The sequence below is a fragment of the Hemiscyllium ocellatum genome, unplaced genomic scaffold, assembly GCF_020745735.1.
Source record: "Hemiscyllium ocellatum isolate sHemOce1 unplaced genomic scaffold, sHemOce1.pat.X.cur. scaffold_3828_pat_ctg1, whole genome shotgun sequence".
Taxonomy (NCBI): Eukaryota; Metazoa; Chordata; class Chondrichthyes; order Orectolobiformes; family Hemiscylliidae; genus Hemiscyllium; species Hemiscyllium ocellatum.
In genome coordinates, this window is record NW_026868669.1 from 1 (window position 1) to 22,670 (window position 22,670).

General features: G+C 41.8%; 1 protein-coding gene and 1 non-coding gene across 2 annotated transcripts; one reads left to right on the forward strand and one right to left on the reverse strand.

Moving 5' to 3' along the window:
- Positions 1 to 112: 112 nt before the first annotated feature.
- Positions 113 to 10,313, forward strand: LOC132813547 (E3 ubiquitin-protein ligase NRDP1-like). The gene is made up of 4 exons (XM_060823189.1): positions 113 to 378; positions 1,591 to 1,726; positions 3,679 to 3,782; positions 6,345 to 10,313. Exons 1-4 carry the CDS (start codon positions 230 to 232, stop codon positions 6,697 to 6,699), a joined length of 744 nt encoding a protein of 247 aa, XP_060679172.1. The 5' UTR covers positions 113 to 229; the 3' UTR covers positions 6,700 to 10,313.
- An 11,619-nt stretch (positions 10,314 to 21,932) lies between these two features.
- On the reverse strand, positions 21,933 to 22,014 carry trnas-cga (transfer RNA serine (anticodon CGA)). Its single transcript has one exon. It is a non-coding gene; the product is annotated as a tRNA-Ser (tRNA).
- Between the last annotated feature and the right edge of the window lie 656 nt (positions 22,015 to 22,670).

Consider the following 22,670-nt stretch of genomic DNA (forward strand, 5'->3'; position numbering starts at 1 on the left):
CACCACAAATTGGATTCCCAGATGACTGGTGCAGTTTTCTTTATTTGTTCTCGCTCGCGCTCTCTCTCTCGTTGGTTCATTTGCTGTCTCCTCTGTTCTCTCCTAGGCACCACACTGTGAGCATGCTTTCTGTAATGCCTGCATCACCCAGTGGTTCTCCCAGCAGCAGACCTGCCCGGTGGATCGCAGTGTTGTTACTCTAGCCCACCTTCGACCCGTTCCCCGCATCATGCGGAACATGCTGTCCAAACTGCAGATCACCTGCGACAATGCCAGCTATGGCTGCACAGCTGTGGTGCGGCTTGATCAGTTGACCTCTCACCTCAATGATTGCGAGCACAATCCGAAGCGACCCGTGACCTGTGAGCAGGGATGTGGGTGAGTTTCTTACAACGAGCTTTCAGAACTGTACATGCACCTGTATTTTAGGTGAACAAATGTAGAACATAGTTCTTACTGAGCCAAAGGAAGGGACCAGCTCCAATTGCTGGTTTGTGTTGAGTTTATCTATCTTCCCCAAACCCAGTGGTGAGGTGCTTCCAGTCATCTTGGTAAAAGGCTGTTTGAGGGCGGGCTTAGAGATTTCGATAATCTGGCTTATGTATGATGAACGGTCACCTGGATAGGGTACTGGTAAACCAGCTGTCAGGGAGTTAAGAAAAGTTGTCTATTGTTTATCTTTTTCTTTGTTGTGATTTGACTTTGCTTTCGTTAGTCTTCTAGTGTTAGCTCTTTGGGTGGCTGTACACTTTTTTGATACTGTTCTTAAATTGCTCAGTGTTAGGTGCTTTAGTCAGAGGGGAATGGGTCTGGGTGGGTTACTCTTCAGAGGGTCGGTGTGGACTTGTTGGGCCGAAGGGCCTGTTTCCACATTGTAGGGAATCTAATCTAAATGGCTACTCTTCATTGAGCCTGGAAGACCATGATTATCGACCAGCATCATAACCATGTCCTATCCTGAAGCTGTTTGATGTCCAGCTCTGCTTATTCTTTCCTCCCAAGGATCATTTCATTGTAGTTGGAAGCAGAAAACATTGCCTCTTCTCCCATTCACAACCCACCCAGCCATGAAGGATCAATTTCTCTGCCCTCATTTGGCCCTCATGGCTTCCGAATGATTCATGGTACAGGAGGCACAAATAAGATAAAGAGAAAGTATGGCGAATATAAACTGACTTCTGGATGTTTTCTTAATGTTGTAATCCATTTCGAGTCTGTTGTCATGGAAGACCTACCCATTTCCTGCCCTCCTTTTATTTGCCCTTCTCCACAAGTGATGTGCTGATCATACCCGTGCTGCCTAGTGAGAGTGTCTGTCAGTAACAAGCTGGCCATTCAAGGAGATGCGAATCTGTGACTTGAGTGAACCTGTGCTGTTCTCTCGCACCCTTCATTCAGCAGCGTGGTGCCGAGTCCTTTCCAGAGTGAAAAGGAGGATTCTTGGACGCATCCTCAAAAGATTGAGCTATTTTAACTGTCATATTTGTTGTTGCTTAGCTGATTAAAATTAACAAGATTTGTTTTTAGGGAAACTATAGTAATTGGTTCTGCTGTTCTGTTATTTTACCTTGGTCGTCTTCCCTTTTTCAGATTAGAAATGCCCAAAGATGAACTACCAAACCACAACTGTACCAAACACCTTCGCACAGTGGTACTTCAACAACAGGGGAAGATTGCAGAACTGGAGAAAGCTTCAGCAGAGCATAAACATCAGCTGGCAGAGCAGGTGGGTACTTGCTGGCACATGGCCTAGCAATACTACTGAAATATTTAACCTGGGTGCTGTCAAGGTTCTGACTTTCCATGTGAACTAGCTAATATCATTATTATTGATCATGTAAATGCCCTTCTACTGTGCTCCTGGAGAAGCAAAAAGGAATTTTTTTTTTTTAGAAAGAGTAGACCTCACCACTTAAAAGGTCTGCCTCTAAAATGGGCATTTTGTATTGGCCAAAACTCACCAAATGTCTCATGATATATGGTTAAGGTCTATTTCAGAGTTAGTAGTGATGAGTATTAAGTGCTTTTTTTTTTGGCAGGAACAGCTGTACTTACTCACTTATGATATTGTATGATGAAATATTTTTTTATTTTTGAAAATATGTTTTAAACACAATCATTCCAAAATGTGCTGTGAGGTATTTGGGTTGTTTGGTGAAGGACATGTACTTTGGGTATGTCAGAGTTAAGATGGCCAAGTGCTAGCCTTTAGCTCTGTGGGGCTCATAACTCTTTCCTGCACTTAATCACACAGAGGTGAGTTCTGGCTTTGAGGAGTCAAAGTTGCATTTCCACTGCACTGTGACATTTGTGTGAGGCCATTGATATGAAGTGCCGTGTTTAAAGCTGTAGAGCAAAACCACTCGGGGCGCAATCCAACTCTCGAGCAAATCCGAGCAAGCTCCTTCTAAGGAGGAGTCATTGGGAATTATCAAAGAAACCTGCTCAAATGGGTTTATAGTCAGCTTGATTTTTCTTTCATATGGTTTCTTTGTGACTGAGGGAGCTGTAAAGTTTGCAGAGTGGAGCATTAAAAGCAATGTATGCTTTGCAGCATGTGGCATGCTCCTATGTGAGTCTTTTATGCAGTGCCTTGTTTGTGAGGGAACGATTGACAATGCGCACAAACTAAATTGCATTATTACAAGTGAAATTTCAGTAACTCTCCTCCAAATGAAAAGGATCTTGCAATCTGTTTTCATTTATCCATTTTTCTTATGGATACGCAATGTTTCCACTTTTCAATGAGAACTGTTTATTAGAAACCACCATTCTTGTGCTGTCTTGCTCCGCTGGCTTCCTCACTTGCACATTTGCTCTCTTTATAACCTGTAGGCACTGTATGTGGTTAATTGTCTGAGATCTTGAAGACTTTAGGAGCTGCTGCTTTGTTAAACAGGCAAAGAAGATTGTCTTTCTGAAGGGTAGAACCGCACTACCTTGTACTAAGTTATCAAGGCTTGGAAGGTTTTGGCTCTATAGTTTTTAATAGTTTGCCTTGACACTGAGAGAGTGAAGGATATCTATTGCTATCACTGACTGTAGCTTGACTAAACAAGTGCATGGGCATCGATTTGATGGGCAGTCACTTCTTTCTTGCAGATAAATAAAGCCCTTGGGACAAAATGCTAGTGGTCTGCTGACATCTGCAACCCAATAAAAAGAGATAAAAATAGAGAAAAATTGATGGGGTGGGTTAGATGAAGTAAGTGGGAAGTGTCTCATAGCATTGACAAAGGTGTAGGCGTATTTGGAATATTTTGTCTACAGGTAGTTCTTCTATAATGTGACGGTTCCATTCTTGTGTGAACCCGTGTTGTATAAAAATTGTGCAATAAAATTAGTATTTAGTTTTGGTGATGCAATCCATGTTACAACCAACACACATTTTAAAAGTTTGCACTTCAGAAGCCACGTCCCTTATTTGTCAGTTGCATTGCAGCCAATTCGCTTTGACGAAACGCGTGTTATAGCAGAATGACCCGTACTTGCTTCTGACCGTAGACAAACTGTATCTTGATGTTTTTGGGCATTTTCCTTGGTGACAATATGTCCTTGAAAGAAAACTTTAAAATAACAAGCTAGCAATACTCAGCAACTCCGTCAGCATCTGATTAAAGGCAGACTATTGACGATCATTGATCAACTCTGTGTGTATGTGTTTTCCTTACTTTGCAGAAACGAGACATTCAACTTTTGAAAGCGTACATGAGGGCTATCCGCAGTGCAAACCCAAATCTACAGAACTTGGAGGAAACCATTGAGTACAATGAGATCCTAGAGTATGTTTCTGTTCAGTTTCTTGTCCTTTTGCCTTTGCCGTTCTGTGACTAAGTAGGGAAACCATTGGCTTCTTTCCAGACCTTGGCTGTTTTGTAGCCAGCCACTTTAAGATGTTAGAGAATTATAAGCAGTCCATGCTTTGTAAGCTGCTAACAGTCTTCCAGTTAACTTCCTAAATATACTTGTTCTGTATCTGTGACCTATTTCTGCAGGAGTTCAGAATATAGAGCATTTAAATGGAGGTATTTGAGCTAAATTAAGATACTTAAGCAGGATCTATTTAGACTTGTATCCATTCTTTAAATTCAATTTCAATATCGTCTGCCTTTGCATAATTATAATCCTGTATAAAGCAATCACTAAATATCCCAGTAACATCTTTGGTGTTGGCTGTGGCTCAGTAGTATATGATTGAGGATGACACTCTTGTGCAGTACTGAGGCCCCATCCATCTGCTCAAGTGGACACACAAGATCCCAGAGTACTACTTTGAAGAAGAGAGGGAGAGATTGCCCCAGTGCCCTGGCCAATATTTATCCCTTAGTCAACAACACAAAAGGGGTTATCCGATCATTATCATGTTTGTGCGCAAATTGGCAGCTGCATTTCCCATATTACACCAGTGATCGTGCTTCAAAATACTTCATTGGCTGTACAGTGCTTTGGGATGCCCTGAGGTCACAAAATGCGCTATATAAATGCATTTTCTTTTCAGTTTGCAAGGCTTTAGCATAAAATCTAGGTCAACACACCTGGTGCAGTACTGAGGGAGTGTGGCATTGTTGGAAGTGCCATCTTTCAGACGAAATGTTAAATCAGGACCCTGTTTGCCATCTTGGGTGGGTATTAAAAGAGCAGTATTTGAAGTGAGGTATTCTCCCTGGCGTCAATGTTTATCCCTTCAGCCAGCACCGTGTATGAACAAACTAACTGGGCATTATCACAGTGCTGTTCGCAGGAGCCTGCTGTGCGCAAAAACAAAAGAGGCTGCAATGTTTTCAACAGTAATCAGACTTCCAAAAAAAGCATTTCATTGGCTATAAAGCACTTTGGGAAGTCCTAAGTCTTTGAAATCCGTTAATATCTTAATTTAGCAACCGTCTTTATAATGGGCGAAAGTGAGGACTGCAGCTGCTGGAGATCAGAGTCTAGATTAGAGTGGTGCTAGGAAAGCACAGCAGGTCAGGCAGCATCCGAGGAGCAGGAGAATTGATGTTTTGGGCATTCCTGATGAAGGGCTTTTGGCCGAAATGTCGACTTTCCTGCTCCTCGGATGTTGCCTGACCTGCTGTGCTTTTCCAGCACCACTCTGATCTAACCGTCTTTGTAATGTTGACCGGTTGATCATTTTTGGAAACTTCCTTTCCAACCATTTTACAATGCTTGTGTCCATTAAGTTAGTTCCGGAGCTAACTGCAATAGTTGTATAAATGACAAAACACTTTTTTTTTGTTCAATCATCTTGAGGGCTGAGAGGATGGTGGGGAGGAACCATTTGTTTTTCTAATGTGTCACTTAATATAATGGTGACCAAGACTAAAATGGCCTATCCCAGGAACTTGTCTAGAGGAATAAAGGGAAACCAATAAGAAAAAGCTTAAAAGTATTAAATGGTGCATGTATTCTAGAGTTTCCACTGTACCTTTCATGCTGCAGTAACAGGGTGGGAAGGGAGAAAGAGCTGTGGGGGCAGAGCTGCACTCATGCATTTATTTGCAGTGATTTGGAAATAGATTACCACCCTATAGTCTGGAATATAAAGTGTATGCATCAAAGATACTGCCTTTTGGATGAGATATTTAACGTTAAACTGAGAACCCATCTGCACCCTTAAGTGGACATAACCAGTCCCACGGGCACACTTTGTTGTAGAGCACGTTTTCCCACTGTTCTAGCCAGTATTCACCTCGACATCACTTCAGCTTTTACTTGAAGGTAAATGGGGTATTTGGCCTTTATTGCATTGCTGTTTTGTGGGACCTTGCTGTGCGCAAATTGGCTGCGACATTTCCTATGTTACAATAGCTACTGAGCTCTTTAAAAGTACCTCATTTGAATGTAAAGTACTTCAGGACTTCCTGAGGTTGTGAAAGGCACCATATGAAAACAAAGCTTTCTTTTTCTCTCTCCTTTTTAATCTTCCCCGTCCATTTGGCTGCAAAGTTTTTTTTAAAAAAAAATCTAAATTTTAAATGTGAACCAAGTTGCATGCAGGGAAAAGATGAAGATTTTTGTAGTGTTGGCAACATCCTATTGCGCAGCCCTCTGAGCTGAGGCAGAATGTGGTCTCCGTGCAATACCCTATCTGTGACCGGGTGCTGGTCATATTGGCCCCTCCTTCCCCACTCCCCACCCTGTGCTGAGCCCCAGATGGGTCAGGAAGCAGTCATGTGCAACCTGTTATTGCAACCCCTCTTTCTGGATGAGGATGTGAAGTTGCAAGGAAAAAAGAAACTGTGTGCTCTATTCATCTGAATTTGTAGGGCTTAGTTGACAGGGATTTTGTTTATTTTGTTAAATAAAATGCACACATTACCTGAATGGTATCTTCTGTATTGTAGGTGGGTCAATTCATTGCAACCTGCTAGAGTAACCCGCTGGGGTGGCATGATCTCCACCCCTGATGCAGTTCTGCAAGCAGTCATTAAGCGGTCTCTCATAGACAGCGGGTGCCCAATGTCCATAGTCAATGATCTCATCGAAAACGCACATGAGAGGAACTGGCCTCAGGGCCTGGCCACTTTAGAGACTCGTCAAATGAACCGCAGGTACTACGAGAACTATGTAGCTAAACGAATACCAGGGAAGCAGGCAGTGGTGGTGATGGCGTGTGAAAACCAACATATGGGAGAGGACATGATCATGGAGCCTGGTTTGGTGATGATCTTTGCTCATGGTGTGGAGGAGATCTTTTAAAACAAACACAATGTGTTCCTTTTTGTTTGAATGAAGTTCATAATGAAAAGAAAGCAAGACTTGGCCTTGCCCTAACTAGAATATCTTCAGTGGAAAAAGAATTCTACAGAATCTTCACATCTATTTGCATTATGGACCATTTGACCAACGGCTTTTATGCAGCTCAAGAACTGGCGTAAAGGATGAGCTTGCAGCTCACAGAACATTTGTCACAACCATTGTTTTTTATTTATTCTTTCAAGATTAAAAGACTAAAGGCAAGAAGGACAATTCTGATGCCCATTCCAGTTCTTGCTGCCACGTGAGAAAACTAACATTGGTGGCGCTATTTTACCTTACCGATAGTGGTTTGAGTTGTGCTCTGATACCTGATTTACATGTTTGTTTCTTTGCCTTGTTGCAAACAGAATAGTAATGGACAATATTTCTATTGTAGAAGCTGCTGCTACACTGTGGTCGAGTGTAGAATACAAAAGTGTTTCTGTGATCATTTTGGAGGGAAAGTCTTTTCAGGTTGCTCTGTTTGAGCAGAGCTCACAGACAAACTTAAAACAAATAGATTTTAGTCCTGTATGTACAATATGGCTTAATATCCACGAAAGCAATCAAAATAACTCTGATTTGCTGCAAACAAAATCTGTCTATGTTCAGGCATGATCAAAAAAGTTTTTTTTAACAAAACCCAAGTGAGATGTGGGGTAATGTGTGGAACATGAATAATCACTTGAAGTGTGGTTTACTAAGTGACCAGTCAGGCTGAGATGAATTTAATTTGCAACTGCTACAGGGCATTGCAATTGCATTCACCTTTTTTTTTGTTTTACTTTGAACCTGTGCTAATATTAATCACTTTAACCTAAATCCTACCTTCTTTTGGATTTGCCTTGAATTGAATTATTAAACTTGATGTCAAATGATCTCTGAACAGAGTTTTGTGCAAGAATGGCCAAAATTGGAGTGAGATGCCTCCAGTGGGGAAACAACAAAAAGATTGGCCTTTTTTGATCCTGTAACTAAACCTGCTTTTAAAATCTTGTAAGTATTTTATTGTGTGATGTAACCAGGATGCCATCTTGATTTTGAAACAGTCTGTCTGTCTGTGTACGTATGAGAGAATCTTTTCATGTAAACTTCAAAAGTAACCTGGCTACTTTCTCCTGTGGATGGATGTTGAATGCATGTTTGCAGGCCACAAAACTATAATGAAGGCTGAACTAGTAAAGGATTGCAAAAAAAAAAGAAAATATGAATGAAAGGGATCCTAAAAAGCCCAAGTATAACATGTATATTTTAAAAAAACACTTAATTCACCTGGCTTTGTTTCAGTGGAACTGACTGAACTAGGTATCAGTACTTTGGTATCTGTACCTAATATTGGACATTTTAACCAACTGCAAATTATTACATTTGACCGAAAGTAGCCAAGAATGATCAGACCGATTTGTCACTGGCAACAGGTTTAGAATGTGGTGCTTCAAGTCCTAACTTGATGAAGAGAGGGAAAATGCCGTTAACCTATAAATTCTAACTAAAACTCATGTCTGTATGTATTATTTTGATTACAGTCTTGCTGTTTGACTGGGAATTTTTAAATTTTGTCCACAAATAGGTGAATTCTCTCCTTCCGCATTCAAAATTTTAAGTTTACAAAAACCCCTTGCAAGTGTGCAACACGGTTTAACTTTTGTTTGGGCGAGAAACTGGGTCGATGGTGTTGATTCAGTCCTGGGCAGTTTTTTTTTTAAAAAAGCTGAGTTCGGATCCAGCAAGTCTTTATCACAGTCCCTTGTGCAGTTCCCTACTCCTTTCAAATTGTAGGGAAATCTAGTCCATAGGTCTTGAATGTGTGTCATTTTTTGAGTTCAAATCTAGGGGATATTGCTTAAGGTTTGTTTCAGAAGGATAACAATTACACTATTTATTTTGAATTAAGAGGACCTTCAGTGTTTGGACAACATGAAGGAATACTCTTTCTATTCAACTTGGGAGTGGACTCAGGAATGTCATCACACCCATCCAAGGAAGTGTCACTTTTATTTTTCCATGGAATCCACTTCAGTGTCTAAACCTTGGGCCTCCTGGATTCTGAGAGTTTTCCAACAAGCTAAAAGCTATTTTAATGTCTGATTTCTGGTTAATAATCAGTCCAAATATTTTGTCCAGCATCATAAATGTTTTTTTGGAGGGCTTAAGATACAAATTTGTGCACCAAAGTTTGCAGTAAGTGACATGACTGTGACACTCCCTCTGCACACCCAGGGAATCCATCATGACCTTTTTTTTTCCCCCAGGCGACTGGTAATTTAACATGCAAAGGTGCAGTAAGGGCCTTCCCCTCAAGTTTATTTTAAGTTTTAAACCAATTGATTTGCAACATGTGTCACACAGTCCCTTTTTGGATGTTTCCATTTGGATCTTGAGGTGGCTTGACATTGCTAAGAAAAATGAAACTTCCAGCTTGCTGGTTGGCTGTGGGCAGAAAGGTAGTTAGTATCTGGTCTGGTCCTGTTTTTTTTTAAGTCATCTGTATATCTTTCCTGAAATTGTGTGACAAAAGTGACTTTGAGTGCCCTTGATTAAAATCTATCCAAATGCAGTCAGAAAGGATTTTTCTTTAAATCGCCTAGTTATGTGCAGAAAGCTATTGTAGTGATGACGGTGTTCCCAAGCCTGCTTTCATTTAGTGCCAAGGATTCTGTATAATCGTAAAGGAGCTATTTCCATTTCCAGTTTTACACCCTTGACTTTGAGACTAAACAAAGATACCTAAGAATATCCTCGTTGGGAAATAATGTGTTTTTTTTCTTTAAAAAAAATTCTCTCTGTCTCTCTGCATATCTCAAAAAGGAGCTAGTGGCCATTTGGTCCCAAATTGACATTCTACATTTATCGAGGGACATTTTTGATTGAGGGCATTCCAGACAGGCTTATCTTTTTGATTTTTAAAAAATATATTTTTCAGTTATGGTCACTGCTTTTTAAGCAGTCAGGTGCAGTACCCTGATGTGTTTTGTCCCTCCATAACCAGAGGATGCTGAGGTCAACTATAATCTGTCCGGTTGCTGCCCAGTCTGAGATTGCCTACCTCTGCTCAGAGCAGAAATTTAAATTCTTGGTTACACTGGGGGAGAAGAGGGGTGGGTATCTTTTACCTAGCTTCTTGGAGCTTTAAAGTAACTTCCAATGTGATGGATGGAAAAGCAGAATTTGGCCACTGTGTTAATCCTCTCTGGAATATCGTCCTGCAGCAGCTGATTGGAATTGTTGTCTATTGGATAATATGCATAGAAAATCAAATAGTATTTTAGAAACTGTTATCTTGCAGTAAAACAAGCAAACTTGTATGAAGTGTTTTTTTTAATGTTGCTCCAGAAAACAATTCAGTACTTTTTTTTTTAATTTTATAAAGCTATGTATTGTCTCAGTGTGTGTCTTTTTAAGGTGGACCTTCTGAGTACACAAGTTTTATTTTGTGATTGGCGAATGTTTGCAGTCCAGAATTGTCTCCTGTAGCTGACTAGTTGTGATGTATTTGAAAAGCTGTGGCACTTGGTATTAATGATGAACAAAACACTTTTCATAAATTATCTGTGAAATAAAACTCATACTATGTATTTGGTCTTTGTGTCTTTTTTTTTTCCCCTCCCAACTTGCGCTGTCTGTGCATGTGCCAGTCTTTTATTTTCCTGTCTCACCAACCTTGCTTCCAGCATGGTTTATCCTCTCCATTTTGCTCACTACCCTCAGCCAGGACGTTCTGTTCCAGCTGAGCACGGGGCTAGTTGCATTCTGCACTACATTCTGGTACACAGTTTCAAATGTTTGGACTTGCCCACCAGAGTGACATTGGCTGGTTAATTACATACCCGATGGGCTTGTTCGTCTTGTCAGCTTGTTCTTGTAGTGTTCATCTGCAAAATATGAGAGAGGTTTACGCAAAGTGGAGAATTGTACGGATGAATGCCAAATTAAACCTCTGCTTGGGCAGTACAAATCAAAATGTCAGTCGATGTGGCGATAGCTGCACCGAAATGTAGGAATGGAACAAAATAGCTGATCTCTATGCAAATTGGAAGCCAAAATAGATATTGGATATATGTCCAATCACTTTAATAAAGCAAATGGAATGCTGCAGTGCAAAATCAATACGCCTGAAAACTACTTTAAGGAAGTCCCTGCTTAAGTCAGATTTACGTGGAGTACTGAGTCCAGTTTTGGCCCACCAGGCTTTTTTGGGGTGGAGGGGGGGGAAACGTAGGTGGTGGTGGGAAATGTTTGCATACTCTTTGCAGTTCCAGTGGCTGATCCTGTACACCAACTTAAAAACTGAAAGTGGATGTTGTAAATCAAACAAAGAGTTTGCTGGAGCCATTTAGCAGATCTGGCAGCATTTGTGGCGAGAAATCAGAATTAATGTTTCAGGTCCAGTGATCCTTCCTTAGTCACTGGAGCCGAAACGTTGATTCTGATTTCTCTGCAGATGCTGCCAGACCTGCTGAGCTTTTCCAGCAATTTTTTTTGTTGTTGTTTTCTGATTCTCCACATTGTTGTAGTATTGGAGGTTTTGACTCTTATTTTTTTCCTCCCTTCCCTGCTGCCACCCCTGTGCATGCTGAGCTGACATTCCAAGGCCAGTGGTGTCCATGTGTTGGCCAATGGCTATCCCTTGCCTGTGAGTCATGATGGTGTCAAACTGTGGTCTCAAGTCGTGAAAACTTCTTCAGATTGAGCAATGTTATGACATTTTGAAGGGTTGATTATACAAAGTCTTGTCCTTGGATCTGTTGTATTTAAATAGTATTTGATGTGCTTCTGTAAAATAGACCTGGCTACTGGAGTTTTGGAAATTTCCCAAAATAAGGCTTTGATAATGAAGGTTAAATTTATACTTTAACAGAAATTGGAAATTCATTTTGTGCTCCCTCCTAAGGAGTTTGTATTGTTCCTTTTTAAACAGTCTCCCAATTAGACTGCATTTTCCTTTTGTACTTAATGTAGCCTTAGAATATGAACTTCTAATTTGTGAAAAAGCAGACTTCCTGTTTTGAACTAACTTAAAGGTGTATGTAGAAATATATCAAAAGCTTAAACAACCACTATTTGTTGTAATTCCTATTTGTTTTTTAAAGTTCCACAGAATTCTTCAAAAAGTATGCCAGATATTTGCTCTCGTCCTCTCATCCTTTTGTGAATTGCTTTGTGGCGACCCCCCCCCCAACCTTCTACAATCCCCTATATCCTTCTGTATATCTGTGACTAGGACGCTAGGGTTTGATCTATAAGGAGAGGCTGAATAGGCGGAGGCTTTTTTTTTCCTCTCTGGAGTGTAGGAGGCTGAGGGGTGACTTTTTTTCTATACAGATTTCTAAAATCAAGGGCATGAATAAGGTGAATAGGCAAGGTCTTTCTCCCCCCCCCCCCCCCCCCCCCCCCCCCCCAAGGGTAGGGGAGTCCAAAACTAGAGGGCATAGGTTTAAGATGAGAGGGGAAAGATTTTAAAAAGGACCTGAGGTGGAAAAGAGACAAAGACCAAATACTAACCTGAGGATGGGACATACGTGGAATGAGCTGCCAGAGGAAGTGGTGGAGGCTGGTACTACACTTTTTAAAAAGGCAATGGGATGGGTATGTGAATAAAGTGTTTAGAGGGCTATGGGCCAAATGCTGGCAAATTAGGACTAGGCCATATTGGGATATCTAGTTGACGTGGACAAAATGGACCAAAGGGTCTGTTTCTGTGCTGTATGACTCTATCTCCTACAACACCCTACGCTCCTCTCTATCTCTAACTTCCTTCAGCCCCTACATCTATCCCTATCTGTAACCTCCTCAAGCCCTTATACCCCTCCTGATCTCCAGTCCCTATGTCCCTCGTTTTCTCTGTCACCTCCTCCAGCCATTTAAAACCACCCCAAGATCTGTGTTCTTCAGCATCCACAACTTTAATGTCCACTACGTAGGCAGCTGAAGGAGTAGCCACCACAGAGTCAGATGTACAGTATGAAAACAGACCCCTCGGTTTCCCATCCATGCCAACCAACTATCCTAAATAGATCTAACCCCATTTGCCAGCATTTGACCCATAATCCTCTAAACCCTTCCCATTCATATCGCCATCCAGATGCCTTTTAAACGTTGTAATTGTACCAGCCTCCACCACTTCTGACAGTTCATTCCATACACGTACCAGGGCCTTGGGCTTTGGAATTCCTTATCCAAATTTCCATCTCTCTATTCCTTTTTTACCTTCCTTTCCTTTCCCTTCTACTTCCTTCACTAAGCTTTGGGTCACTTGTCCCTAATATTGACTTTGGTGGCTTGGGTTAAATTTTGTATCATCATGTCCTTGCCCAGATCTTTATTGTTACACAGATTTGCTAGAAAATGTCAGTACGTGCAGATGTTTGGCCAGGACTAGATTGAATTTGATTGTGATTTTCTTTTCAGGTGACGTATCTTCAGTAGATTCGATGATTTGGAGGTGCCAGTGTTGGACTGGGGTGTACAAAGTTTAAAAACCACACAACGCCAGATTATAGTCCAACAGGTTTATTTGGAAGCACTAGCTTTCAGAGCGCTGCTCCTTCAGGTGGTTGTGGAGTGTCAGATTGGTGGTGCCAGAATTTATAGTTTATAGTGTGATGTAACTGAAATTATATATTGAAAAAGACCTGGATTGTTTAAGTCTTTCCTCTTTTAGAATGACCATGTTGGTTTCAGTTCTTATGTAAATCCCAGAACCTTTTTAAAAGTTACATTCTCAAGTGAACTTTAACAATAGGTGCCATGTTATCTCAGATAATGTATTGAAGGTGTGAGGTGCCCTGTGTGAGGCTGTCTGTGCCCCAATGTTCAGACTGATTCTATTTCTAAAAAAGGGTTTTACAGAATCTTACATGGGTTCATGCAGATTTTGAGCAAAATAAAATGTAATTCTGCAAGTACAAGTTCACCCCACAAACTTATGTGAGAGTGTGGGTGAGTGTAAAGGGTATAAGTGTGAGCATATGCAAGAGAGCTTGTGTATGAGTCCGTAGGATGTGTGTGGTGTAGTGGGGTCACCTGTAGTGTGACATGAACCCAAGATGGTGGTTGAGGCCGTCCCTTATCGGCCACATTGCGTTGTTGCCTGTCCCGAAGGCAACTTTGGATAGTCACCTGAAAGTCCGAGGTTGAATGTCCTGGACCGCTGAAGTGTTCTTGGAGTGGGAGGGAACACTCCTGTCTGTTGACTGTTGTGCGGTGTCCATTTCATCCCTTGCTGTAGCCTCTGCTCGGTCTCACCAATGTCTCATTCTTGGACACGTGCATATCTATCAAGGATGGGCACCTCAGCACATCACTCTACCGCAAACCCACGGATAACCTCACGATGCTACACTTCTTCAGTTCCACCTGAAACACGTTAAAACAGCCATCCCCTGCACGTACCCAGGATCTATTCAGATGAGGAGGAACATGATGGGCATTTGGAAGTACTCAAGGATGCTCTCATAAGAACAGCCCAAGATGCTCAATTCATCGACCACCAGTTCTGTCGTGCCAAGGTGAGAAACTGTACTGACCTCCTCAGGAGACAGACGAGCTGCAACTGACAGGGTACCCTTCCCAGGAGCTGAAAAACTATACCACATTCTTCGCAGCCTGCAACACATCATCATCAATGAGTATGAGCACCTCGCTAAGACCTTCCCCACATCTCTGTTTCGTGCCTTTAAACAACCAGCAAACCTCAAACAGATCATTGTTCACAGCAAACTGCCGGGCTTTCAGGACAATACCATAAAACCCTGTCACAGCAGACACTGCAAGAAATGTCAGAGCGTTGACATGGATCCCACCGTTACACGTGAGGCACCACCCACCATGGACGCAGCATATACTCATGTGACTTAGCCAGTGTTGTCTATCTCATACACTGCAGGCAAGGATGCCCTGAGGCATGGTATGTTGGTGAGACCAAATGGAGGCTATGGCAACAAATGAATGGACAGCGCACAACAATCAACAGACAGGAGTGTTCCCTCCCAGTTGGGGAACACTTCAGCAGTCCGGGACATTTGACCTCAGACCTTCGGGTGACCATACTCCAAGGTGGACTTCGGGATAGGCAATGATGCAAAGTGGCTGATAACCAAATTTGGTACCCATGGGGATGGCCACAACTGGGATCTTGGGTTCAGGTGACACAACAGCTGACCCCACTGCAACACACACACACACACACCTGTTTGTGGGATGAATTTGTACTTGCAGAATTACATCTTATTTTGCTCTAAAACTGCATGAATCCATGTAAGATTTCTATTTCTATTTTTTTTTTAGAAATGGAATCAGTCTGAAACTGAGGCACAGACAGCCTCACACAGGGCACCTCACACCTTCAATGCATTATTTGAGCTGACATGGCACCTATTATTAAAATTCACTTGAGAGTGTAACTTTTAAAAAACAAGTTCTGGGATTTATGGATGAAAGAGCTGAAACCAACATGGTCTTTCTAAAAGACGAGAGACTTAACAAACACTCCAGGTCTTTTTCAATAAATAATTTCAGTTGCATCACACTGTAAACTTTTGCTATAAATTCTGTGTCTTACGATCTCATACTCCACAACCACCTGATGAAGGAGCAGCGCTCCTAAAGCGAGTGCTTCCAAATAAACCTGTTGGACTATAACCTGGTGCTGTGTGATTTTTAGTTTCAGTAGATTCATACATGAAGAATGGACTCTAAAGGTAAAGTGCTGCCATTCTTGGTGGAAGTTTGCTCCTCCTCCTTCCTGTAGGACACTTTGTGAAACGAGTTTTGAGAAGATTTGCAGCTCAGGTTGAGGTTTTGGATGTAGGTTTGCTCGCTGAGCTGGAAGGTTCATTTCTAGACGTTTCGTTACCCCACTAGGTAACATCTTCAGTGGGCCTCAGGTGAAGCAATGCTGAAAATTCCTGCTTTCTATTTGTATGTTTGGGTTTCTTTGTGAAACCTAACACTTTGGTGAAGTGCTTGGTTGCCAGAACTGACTATGTGACTTGGTGTCCAGTTTGTTTGATCATGCCTGGTGAGTCATTGTTACCATTTTAACAATGCTGTATAAATCCAAGTTATTGTTGTTAGGGTGAAAAATGCAATGTCATGTGTAACAATAGGGCAGGATAGAAGCAGGTTGATGCTAATTTTGAGGACCATAAGACATCAGATACTGAGGGTCATAGAATGTAAGAAAAAGAAGTAGGAGTAGGCCAAACAGCACTTAAATCTGCTTTACTAATCAGTAAGATCCCAACTAACTACCTGTCTCAACTCCTTTTCGTGTCAGCTTCCCATATCGTTAGATGGCCTGAGAAATTTGACTCCCCCAGCTTGAGTATAGAATTTTACAGAATCCCTGCAGTGTGGAAACAGGCCCTTCAGCTCAAGAAGTCCACACCAACCCTCCGAAGAGTATCCCACACAAACCCATTCCTCTACATTTACCCCTGACTAATGCACCCAAGCTACACTATGGGCGATGTAACAAGGCCAATTCACCTACCCTGCACATCTTTTGGACTGTGGGAGGAAACCCATGGAGACACGGGGAGAATGTGCAAACTCCACACAGACAGACAGTCACCTGAAGCCGGAATCAGACCTGGGTGTCTGGCACTGTGAGGCAGCAGTGCTAACCACTGTGCTGCCCCATAACCTACCCAACAGTTGAGCATCTGCAATGCTCTGCAGTGTTGATTCACAGCCTTTTGAAAGAAGAAACGTCTTCTCGTCCCAGATTAAACAATTAATATCATAGTGTGAGAGTGTGGCCCATTTCCCCAACTAACAGAAACAACTACTTTGTGTCAACTCTCTTCAGATTCCCCATGTTTCAGAGCTATTGCCTTTCATTTTTCTAAACTCTAGACAGTATAGATCCAATTTACTCAGCCTCTTATCGGAAAATCCTGTCATCTCATTGTGCTTGGCAATGAAGATAAGGCTGAGGTGTTGCACTAAGCAAACTGCTCCTGTGTAGAGAACGTGTGGACAAGACTGATTGGCCTCTGTGTGTGCTGTGACTATTCTAAGATATTCCAGATGTGGTCTCCCCAAAGCCTAAACTATCGGAGCGAGGTGACTTTACTCTTGTATTTGCCTGCTAATTTTTTGTATTCCTTTGTACATGCACACGTATCTCTGAACATTAACATTTAAAGTCTCATTAGTATTCAGAATAGAAGATTTTCAAAAAAATAAACAAAATTACACTCACACCTACATTAACCTCTATCTAGCCACCCCACCCATTGCCCAATTACTTAACCTGTCCATAATGATTGTGTCTTCACAGCTTGCCTCCTGACCTAGCTTTATGCCATAACAGAACTTAGTTGTATTACCGTCTGTCTCATTGTCTAAGCTATTAATGTAAATTGTAAATAGCTGAGGCTGCATCACTGATGTTACACTTAGAGTCACACAGTCATAGAGATGTACAGCAATGGAAACAGACCCTTCGGTCTAACTCATCCATGCTGACCAGATATCCCAACGTAATCTTCTCCAATTTGCCAGCAGCAGCCTATATCCCTCCAAACCCTTCCTATTCATGTATCCATCCAGATGCCTCTTAAATGTTGCAATTGTACCAGCCTCCACCACTCCCTCTGGCAGCTTATTCCATACATGTACCACCCTCTGTGTGAAAAACTTGCCCCTTAGGTCTCTTCTATATCTTTCCCTCCTCACCTTTAAACATATGCCCTCTAGTGCTTCATCCACCCCAGGGAAAAGACTTTGTCTATTTGCCCTATCCATGCCCCTCATGATTTTATAAACCTCTATAAGGTCACCCCTCAGCCTCCGACGCTCCAGGGAAAACAGCCCCAGCCTATTCAACCCTCCCCATAGCTCAAATCCTCCAACCCTGGCAACATCCTTGTAAATTTTTTCTGAACCCTTTCAAGTTTCACAACATATTTCTGATAGGAAGGAGACCAGAATTGCACGCAATATTCCAACAGTGGCCTAACCAATGTCCTGTACAGCTGCAACATGACTTCCCAACTCCTGTACTCAATACTCTGACCAATAAAGGAAAGCATACCAAATGCCTCCTTCACTATCCTATTTACCTGTGACTCTACTTTCAAGGAGTTATGAACCTGCACTCCAAGGTCACTTTGTTCAGCAATACTCCTAAAGACCTTACCATTAAGTGTATAGGTCCTGCTATGATTTGCTTTCCCAAAACGCAGAATTAAACTCTATCTGCCACTCCTCAGCCCACTGGCCCATTTGATCAAGATCCTGTTGTAATCTGAGGTAACCTTCTTCGCTGTCCACTACACCTCCAATTTTGGTTTATCTGCAAACTTACTAACTATACCTCCTATGTTCACATCCAATTCATTTATATAAATGACAAAGTAGAGGACCCAGCACCGATCCTTGTGGCATTCCACTGGTCACAGACCTCCAGTCTGAAAAACAACCCTCCACCACCAGTACCCTCTGACTTCTACTTTGGAGCCAGTTCTATATCCAACTGGCTAGTTTTCCCTGTATTCCATGACATCTAACCTTGCTCACCAGTCTCCCATGGGGAACCTTATCAAACACCTTACTGAAGTCCAATTAGATCACGTCTACTGCTCTGCCTTCATCAATTCTCTTACTCCTTCAAAAAACTCAATCAAATTTGTGAGACATGATTTCCCATGCACAAAGACATGTTGACTATCCCTAATCAGTCCTTGCCTTTCCAAATACATGTACATCCTGTCTCTCAGGATTCCCTCCAACAACTTGCCCACCACCGACGTCAGGTGTGTATGTAGTTCCCTGGCTTATCCTTACCACCCTTCTTAAACAGTGGCACCACATTAGCAAACCTCCAGTCTTCCGGCACCTCACCTGTGACTATTGATGATACAAATATCTCAGTAAGAGGCTCAGCAATCGCTTCCCACCTGATCAGGTCCTGGGGACTTCTCCACTTTTATGCGTTTCAATAGACAATAGGTGCAGGAGTAGGCCATTCACCACCATTCAATATGATCATGGCTGATCATCCTTAATCAGTATCCTGTTCCTGCCTTATCTCCTTGATTCCACTATCCTTGAGAGCTCTATCCAACTCTTTCTTAAATGAATCCAGAGACCAGGCCTCCGCTGCCCTCTGGGGCAGAGCATTCCACACAGCCACCACTCTCTGGGTGAAGAAGTTTCTCCTCATCTCTGTCCTAAATGGCCTACCCCGTATTTTTAAGCTGTGTCCTCTGGTTCGGGACTCACCCATCAGCGGAAACATGTTTCCTGCCTCCAGAGTGTCCAATCCTTTAGTAATCTTATGTCTCAATCAGGTTCCCCCCTCAGTCTTCTAAACTCAAGAGTATACAAGCCCAGTCGCTCCAGTCTTTCAGTGTAAGGTAGTCCCGCCATTCCAGGAATTGACCTTGTGAACTTACGCTGCACTCCCTCAATAGCCAGAATGTCTTTCCTCAAATTTGGAGACCAGAACTGCACACAGTACTCCAGGTGTGGTCTCACCAGGCCCTGTACAGCTGGAGAAGAACATTTTTTCTTCTATACTCAATCTCTCTTGTTATGAAGGCCAGCATGCTATTAGCCTTCTTCACTACCTGCTGTATCTGCATGCTTACGTTCATTGACTGGTGTACAAGAACACCCAGATCTCTCTGTACTGCCCCTTTACCTCAATTGATTCCATTTAAGTAGTAATCTGCTTTCCTGTTCTTGCCACCAAAGTGGATAACCATACATTTATCCACATTAAACTGCATCTGCCATGCATCTGACCACTCACTTAACTGTCCAGGTCACCCTGTAATCTCCTAACATCCTCCTCACATTTCACCCTGCCACCCAGCTTAGTATCATCAGCAAAGTTGCTAATGTTTTTGTTAATACCATCTTCTACATCATTAACATATATTATAAAAAGCTGTGGTCCCAGCATGATCCCTGCGGTACCTCACTGGTCACTGCCTGCCATTTTGAAATGGAGCCGTTTATCACTACTCTTTGTTTCCTGTCACCAACCAATTTTCAATCCAAGTCAGTACTTTGCCCCCAATATCATGCACCCTAATTTTGCTGACTAACCTCCTATGTGGGACGTTATCAAAAGCTTTCTGCAAGTCCAGGTACACTACATCCACTGGATCTCCCTCGTCATCTTCAGAGTTACATCCTCAAAAAATTTCCAGAAGATTAGTCAAGCATGATTTCCCCTTCATAAATCCATGCTGACTCTGACCTATCCTGTTACTACTATCCAGATGTGTTGTAATTTCTTGCTTTATAATAGACTCCAGCAACTTTCCCACCACTGAGGTCAGACTAACTGCTCTATAATTTCCTGTTTTCTCTCTCTCACCTTTCTTAAAAAGTGGTACAACATTAGCCACCCTCCAATCTACAGGAACCGACCCCGAATCTATCGAACTCTGGAAAATAATCACCAACGCATCCACGATTTCTCGAGCCAAAATAGTTTGCATCTCCTTTACAACACACATTCCTGCTCTGCTTTATATTATCTGCAAGCTTGGAAATATTACATTTGGTTGCTTAGTCCATACTTTTCAAATTTGATATTATTTTTCTAATCAACCCGTTCGGCAATGTTATTACACACTTCTGGAGCAGGTGGAACTTAAACCTGGGCTTCCCCAGCCCAGTTTCAAGACATCCGGCACTTCCTTCTCTGTAATAGGGACATTTTTCAAGATGTCACCATCTAATTCCCTACATTCTAGGTCTTCCATGTCCTTTTCCACACTTGCAGAATTCCACCAATTCTACTGACCACTGCCAACTTGAAAGTGCCTGTTTGATCCCATTTTCTGCTTCCTGTCTGTTAACCATTCCTCTATTCATGCATATATATTAACTCAATCTCCACGAGCCCTTATCTTGCATGTTATTCAAGTATGCTCTATTTGCCGGCTCTCTGTTATCTACCCTAGAACATGCAACTTCAAAAAACTAATAAATTTTCAAATATGACTTCTCTTTCACAAAACCCTGTTGATCCAACTGGTCATTTTACAATTTTCCAAATGTGTTAAGACTTCCTCAGTAATAGATTCCAACACTTTACTAATGACTAACTTCAGGATAATTGGCCAGTTACTTTCTTTTTCTCTCTCTCTCCTTTCTCAAAGAACAGTTATATTTGCCAACTTCTGATCTGCTGGAAACATTTCTAGAAATTAGTTTGGAAAATCTTAACTATACATCAATTTTCTCTACAGTCACCTCATTCAGATCCTAGGATGTCCACTGAGACCACTGATTTTTTTTTAGATTTCAAATGAAGGGCAGGAGAAATTTACTTGGGCATACATTTGTGAGATAAATTAATTTCCAGTCATAAAAGGAAAAAACTGCAAGTGCTGGAAGTCTGAATTTTTTAAAAAATTCTGAAGAGACTCCACGTTTGGCAGCATCTGGGGAGAGATGTTTTGAATCTGGTATGACTGTTTGAATTGTTCTGAAGAAGTCTTGTTGCATTAATTTCCCAGGTTAGTGACTGAGGCAGAAAGAATGTCAATACTTCAGATTGGGCCTGATAGGTGTATGAAGGAAAAAAAGGTTGAGATATATAGACATGTTTTCTCATTGTGTTTGGTTCATGTGCTGGGTTAATGTTGATCCAAACTGGTGGAATCAAATGGAACTCTTGTGCATTTCTGCATGAAATATGGAAAAATATAAAGCAATGTTAGGTACAGTGATTGTTTTACTCGTCGTGGCAATTAGTTCCATGAATGTTTTTCATACTTAGAATGTGATGTCACCCTCCCCCAAAGTGCAGCAACTGTTTTCCTCTTGAGTACCTGGAATATGATGTAAACAAGACGATTTGAACACAACATAATAATCAAGGAAATGGATGTTAATCTTTCATGTAAGAAATACTGAAGCATTTTAATCTAAAGGTTGTTGTCTAATGGGTCATCAAAAGATTATTTAATTCATCGTGAGCAGAATATGATTTTTAATACAATAGGTAATAAGCTTTTCAGAAGTGATCTTTCATGGTTTTGGTTGACCTGTTGAGAGGACTTTATGAAATATTAACACTAAAGCAAGATGTGCAGTTTGTACCTTAGTATGCCAGTAGGTAGGGACTGCTATGTGAGAAGTGAACGTTTCGAGGAGCAAAACATGAACGTTAAATTATGCTGGATTGTATTTTAACCGCCTCCCTCCCTAAAAAGAAACTACACCGTCACGAACAGGATTCGAACCTGTGCGGGGAGACCCCATTGGATTTCGAGTCCAACGCCTTAACCACTCGGCCACCGTGACTCATAGTGTCGTTGTTGAAAGGGGTTTAAATAGAAGATTGGAATAAACTCGCAGTTATTTGAATGAGACAGCGTTATTCTATTGTTTTAACATGCTTCGTTCTAAAATTGCGTATTGTAAAACGTTCTCACGCGATCATCTATTCGGGGAAATCCGGAATATCTGACGTAAAGTTAATTTAGCGTTGCAGTTCTCCGCCTGGACTGTTTTAAATCCGCCTCGAGAGGGGTGGCCTGAATCAAGACACACGTCCATTGCATTAGCATGCAGCCCACTCTAAAATTTACTAAGGAACGGGCAATATTTAATCTTATAAATAGAAATGATACATACTTGTGTGCTCACAGGATCCATATTCTGCTCTTTATTTATTTATCGGGTCTTCCCACCCCTGTCTCCTCCCAGTTTGGCGGTTCCGGGGTTGGCGGGAATTCTTGGAGCGCGGGTTATTCAGATTTTAGGAGGAAAATCGAGTTGAAACATTTCAGTCGGAAATTAGCTTGCAACACCTCAGGTGAGCTTGTTTCTTTTACCCTCCCTTCAAATCGTTCTCCCCAAATTAAATCCCTTCAACTAAAAACAGAATGATTTTGCCACATGAGGGGGTCATTCTGCTTGATCCTGCCTGTACCGGTAAATTCAGGATTGTGAGTTGT

What these genes read in the sequence shown, in the direction of transcription:
- LOC132813547 (XM_060823189.1), top strand. Translation starts at nt 230, where the DNA reads ATGCGGAACATGCTGTCCAAACTGCAGATCACCTGCGACAATGCCAGC. An exon ending in ACCTGTGAGCAGGGATGTGG is followed by an intron (nt 379 to 1,590) that starts GTGAGTTTCTTA and finishes TCCCTTTTTCAG; the next exon opens with ATTAGAAATGCCCAAAGATG. An exon ending in GAGTACAATGAGATCCTAGA is followed by an intron (nt 3,783 to 6,344) that starts GTATGTTTCTGT and finishes TCTGTATTGTAG; the next exon opens with GTGGGTCAATTCATTGCAAC.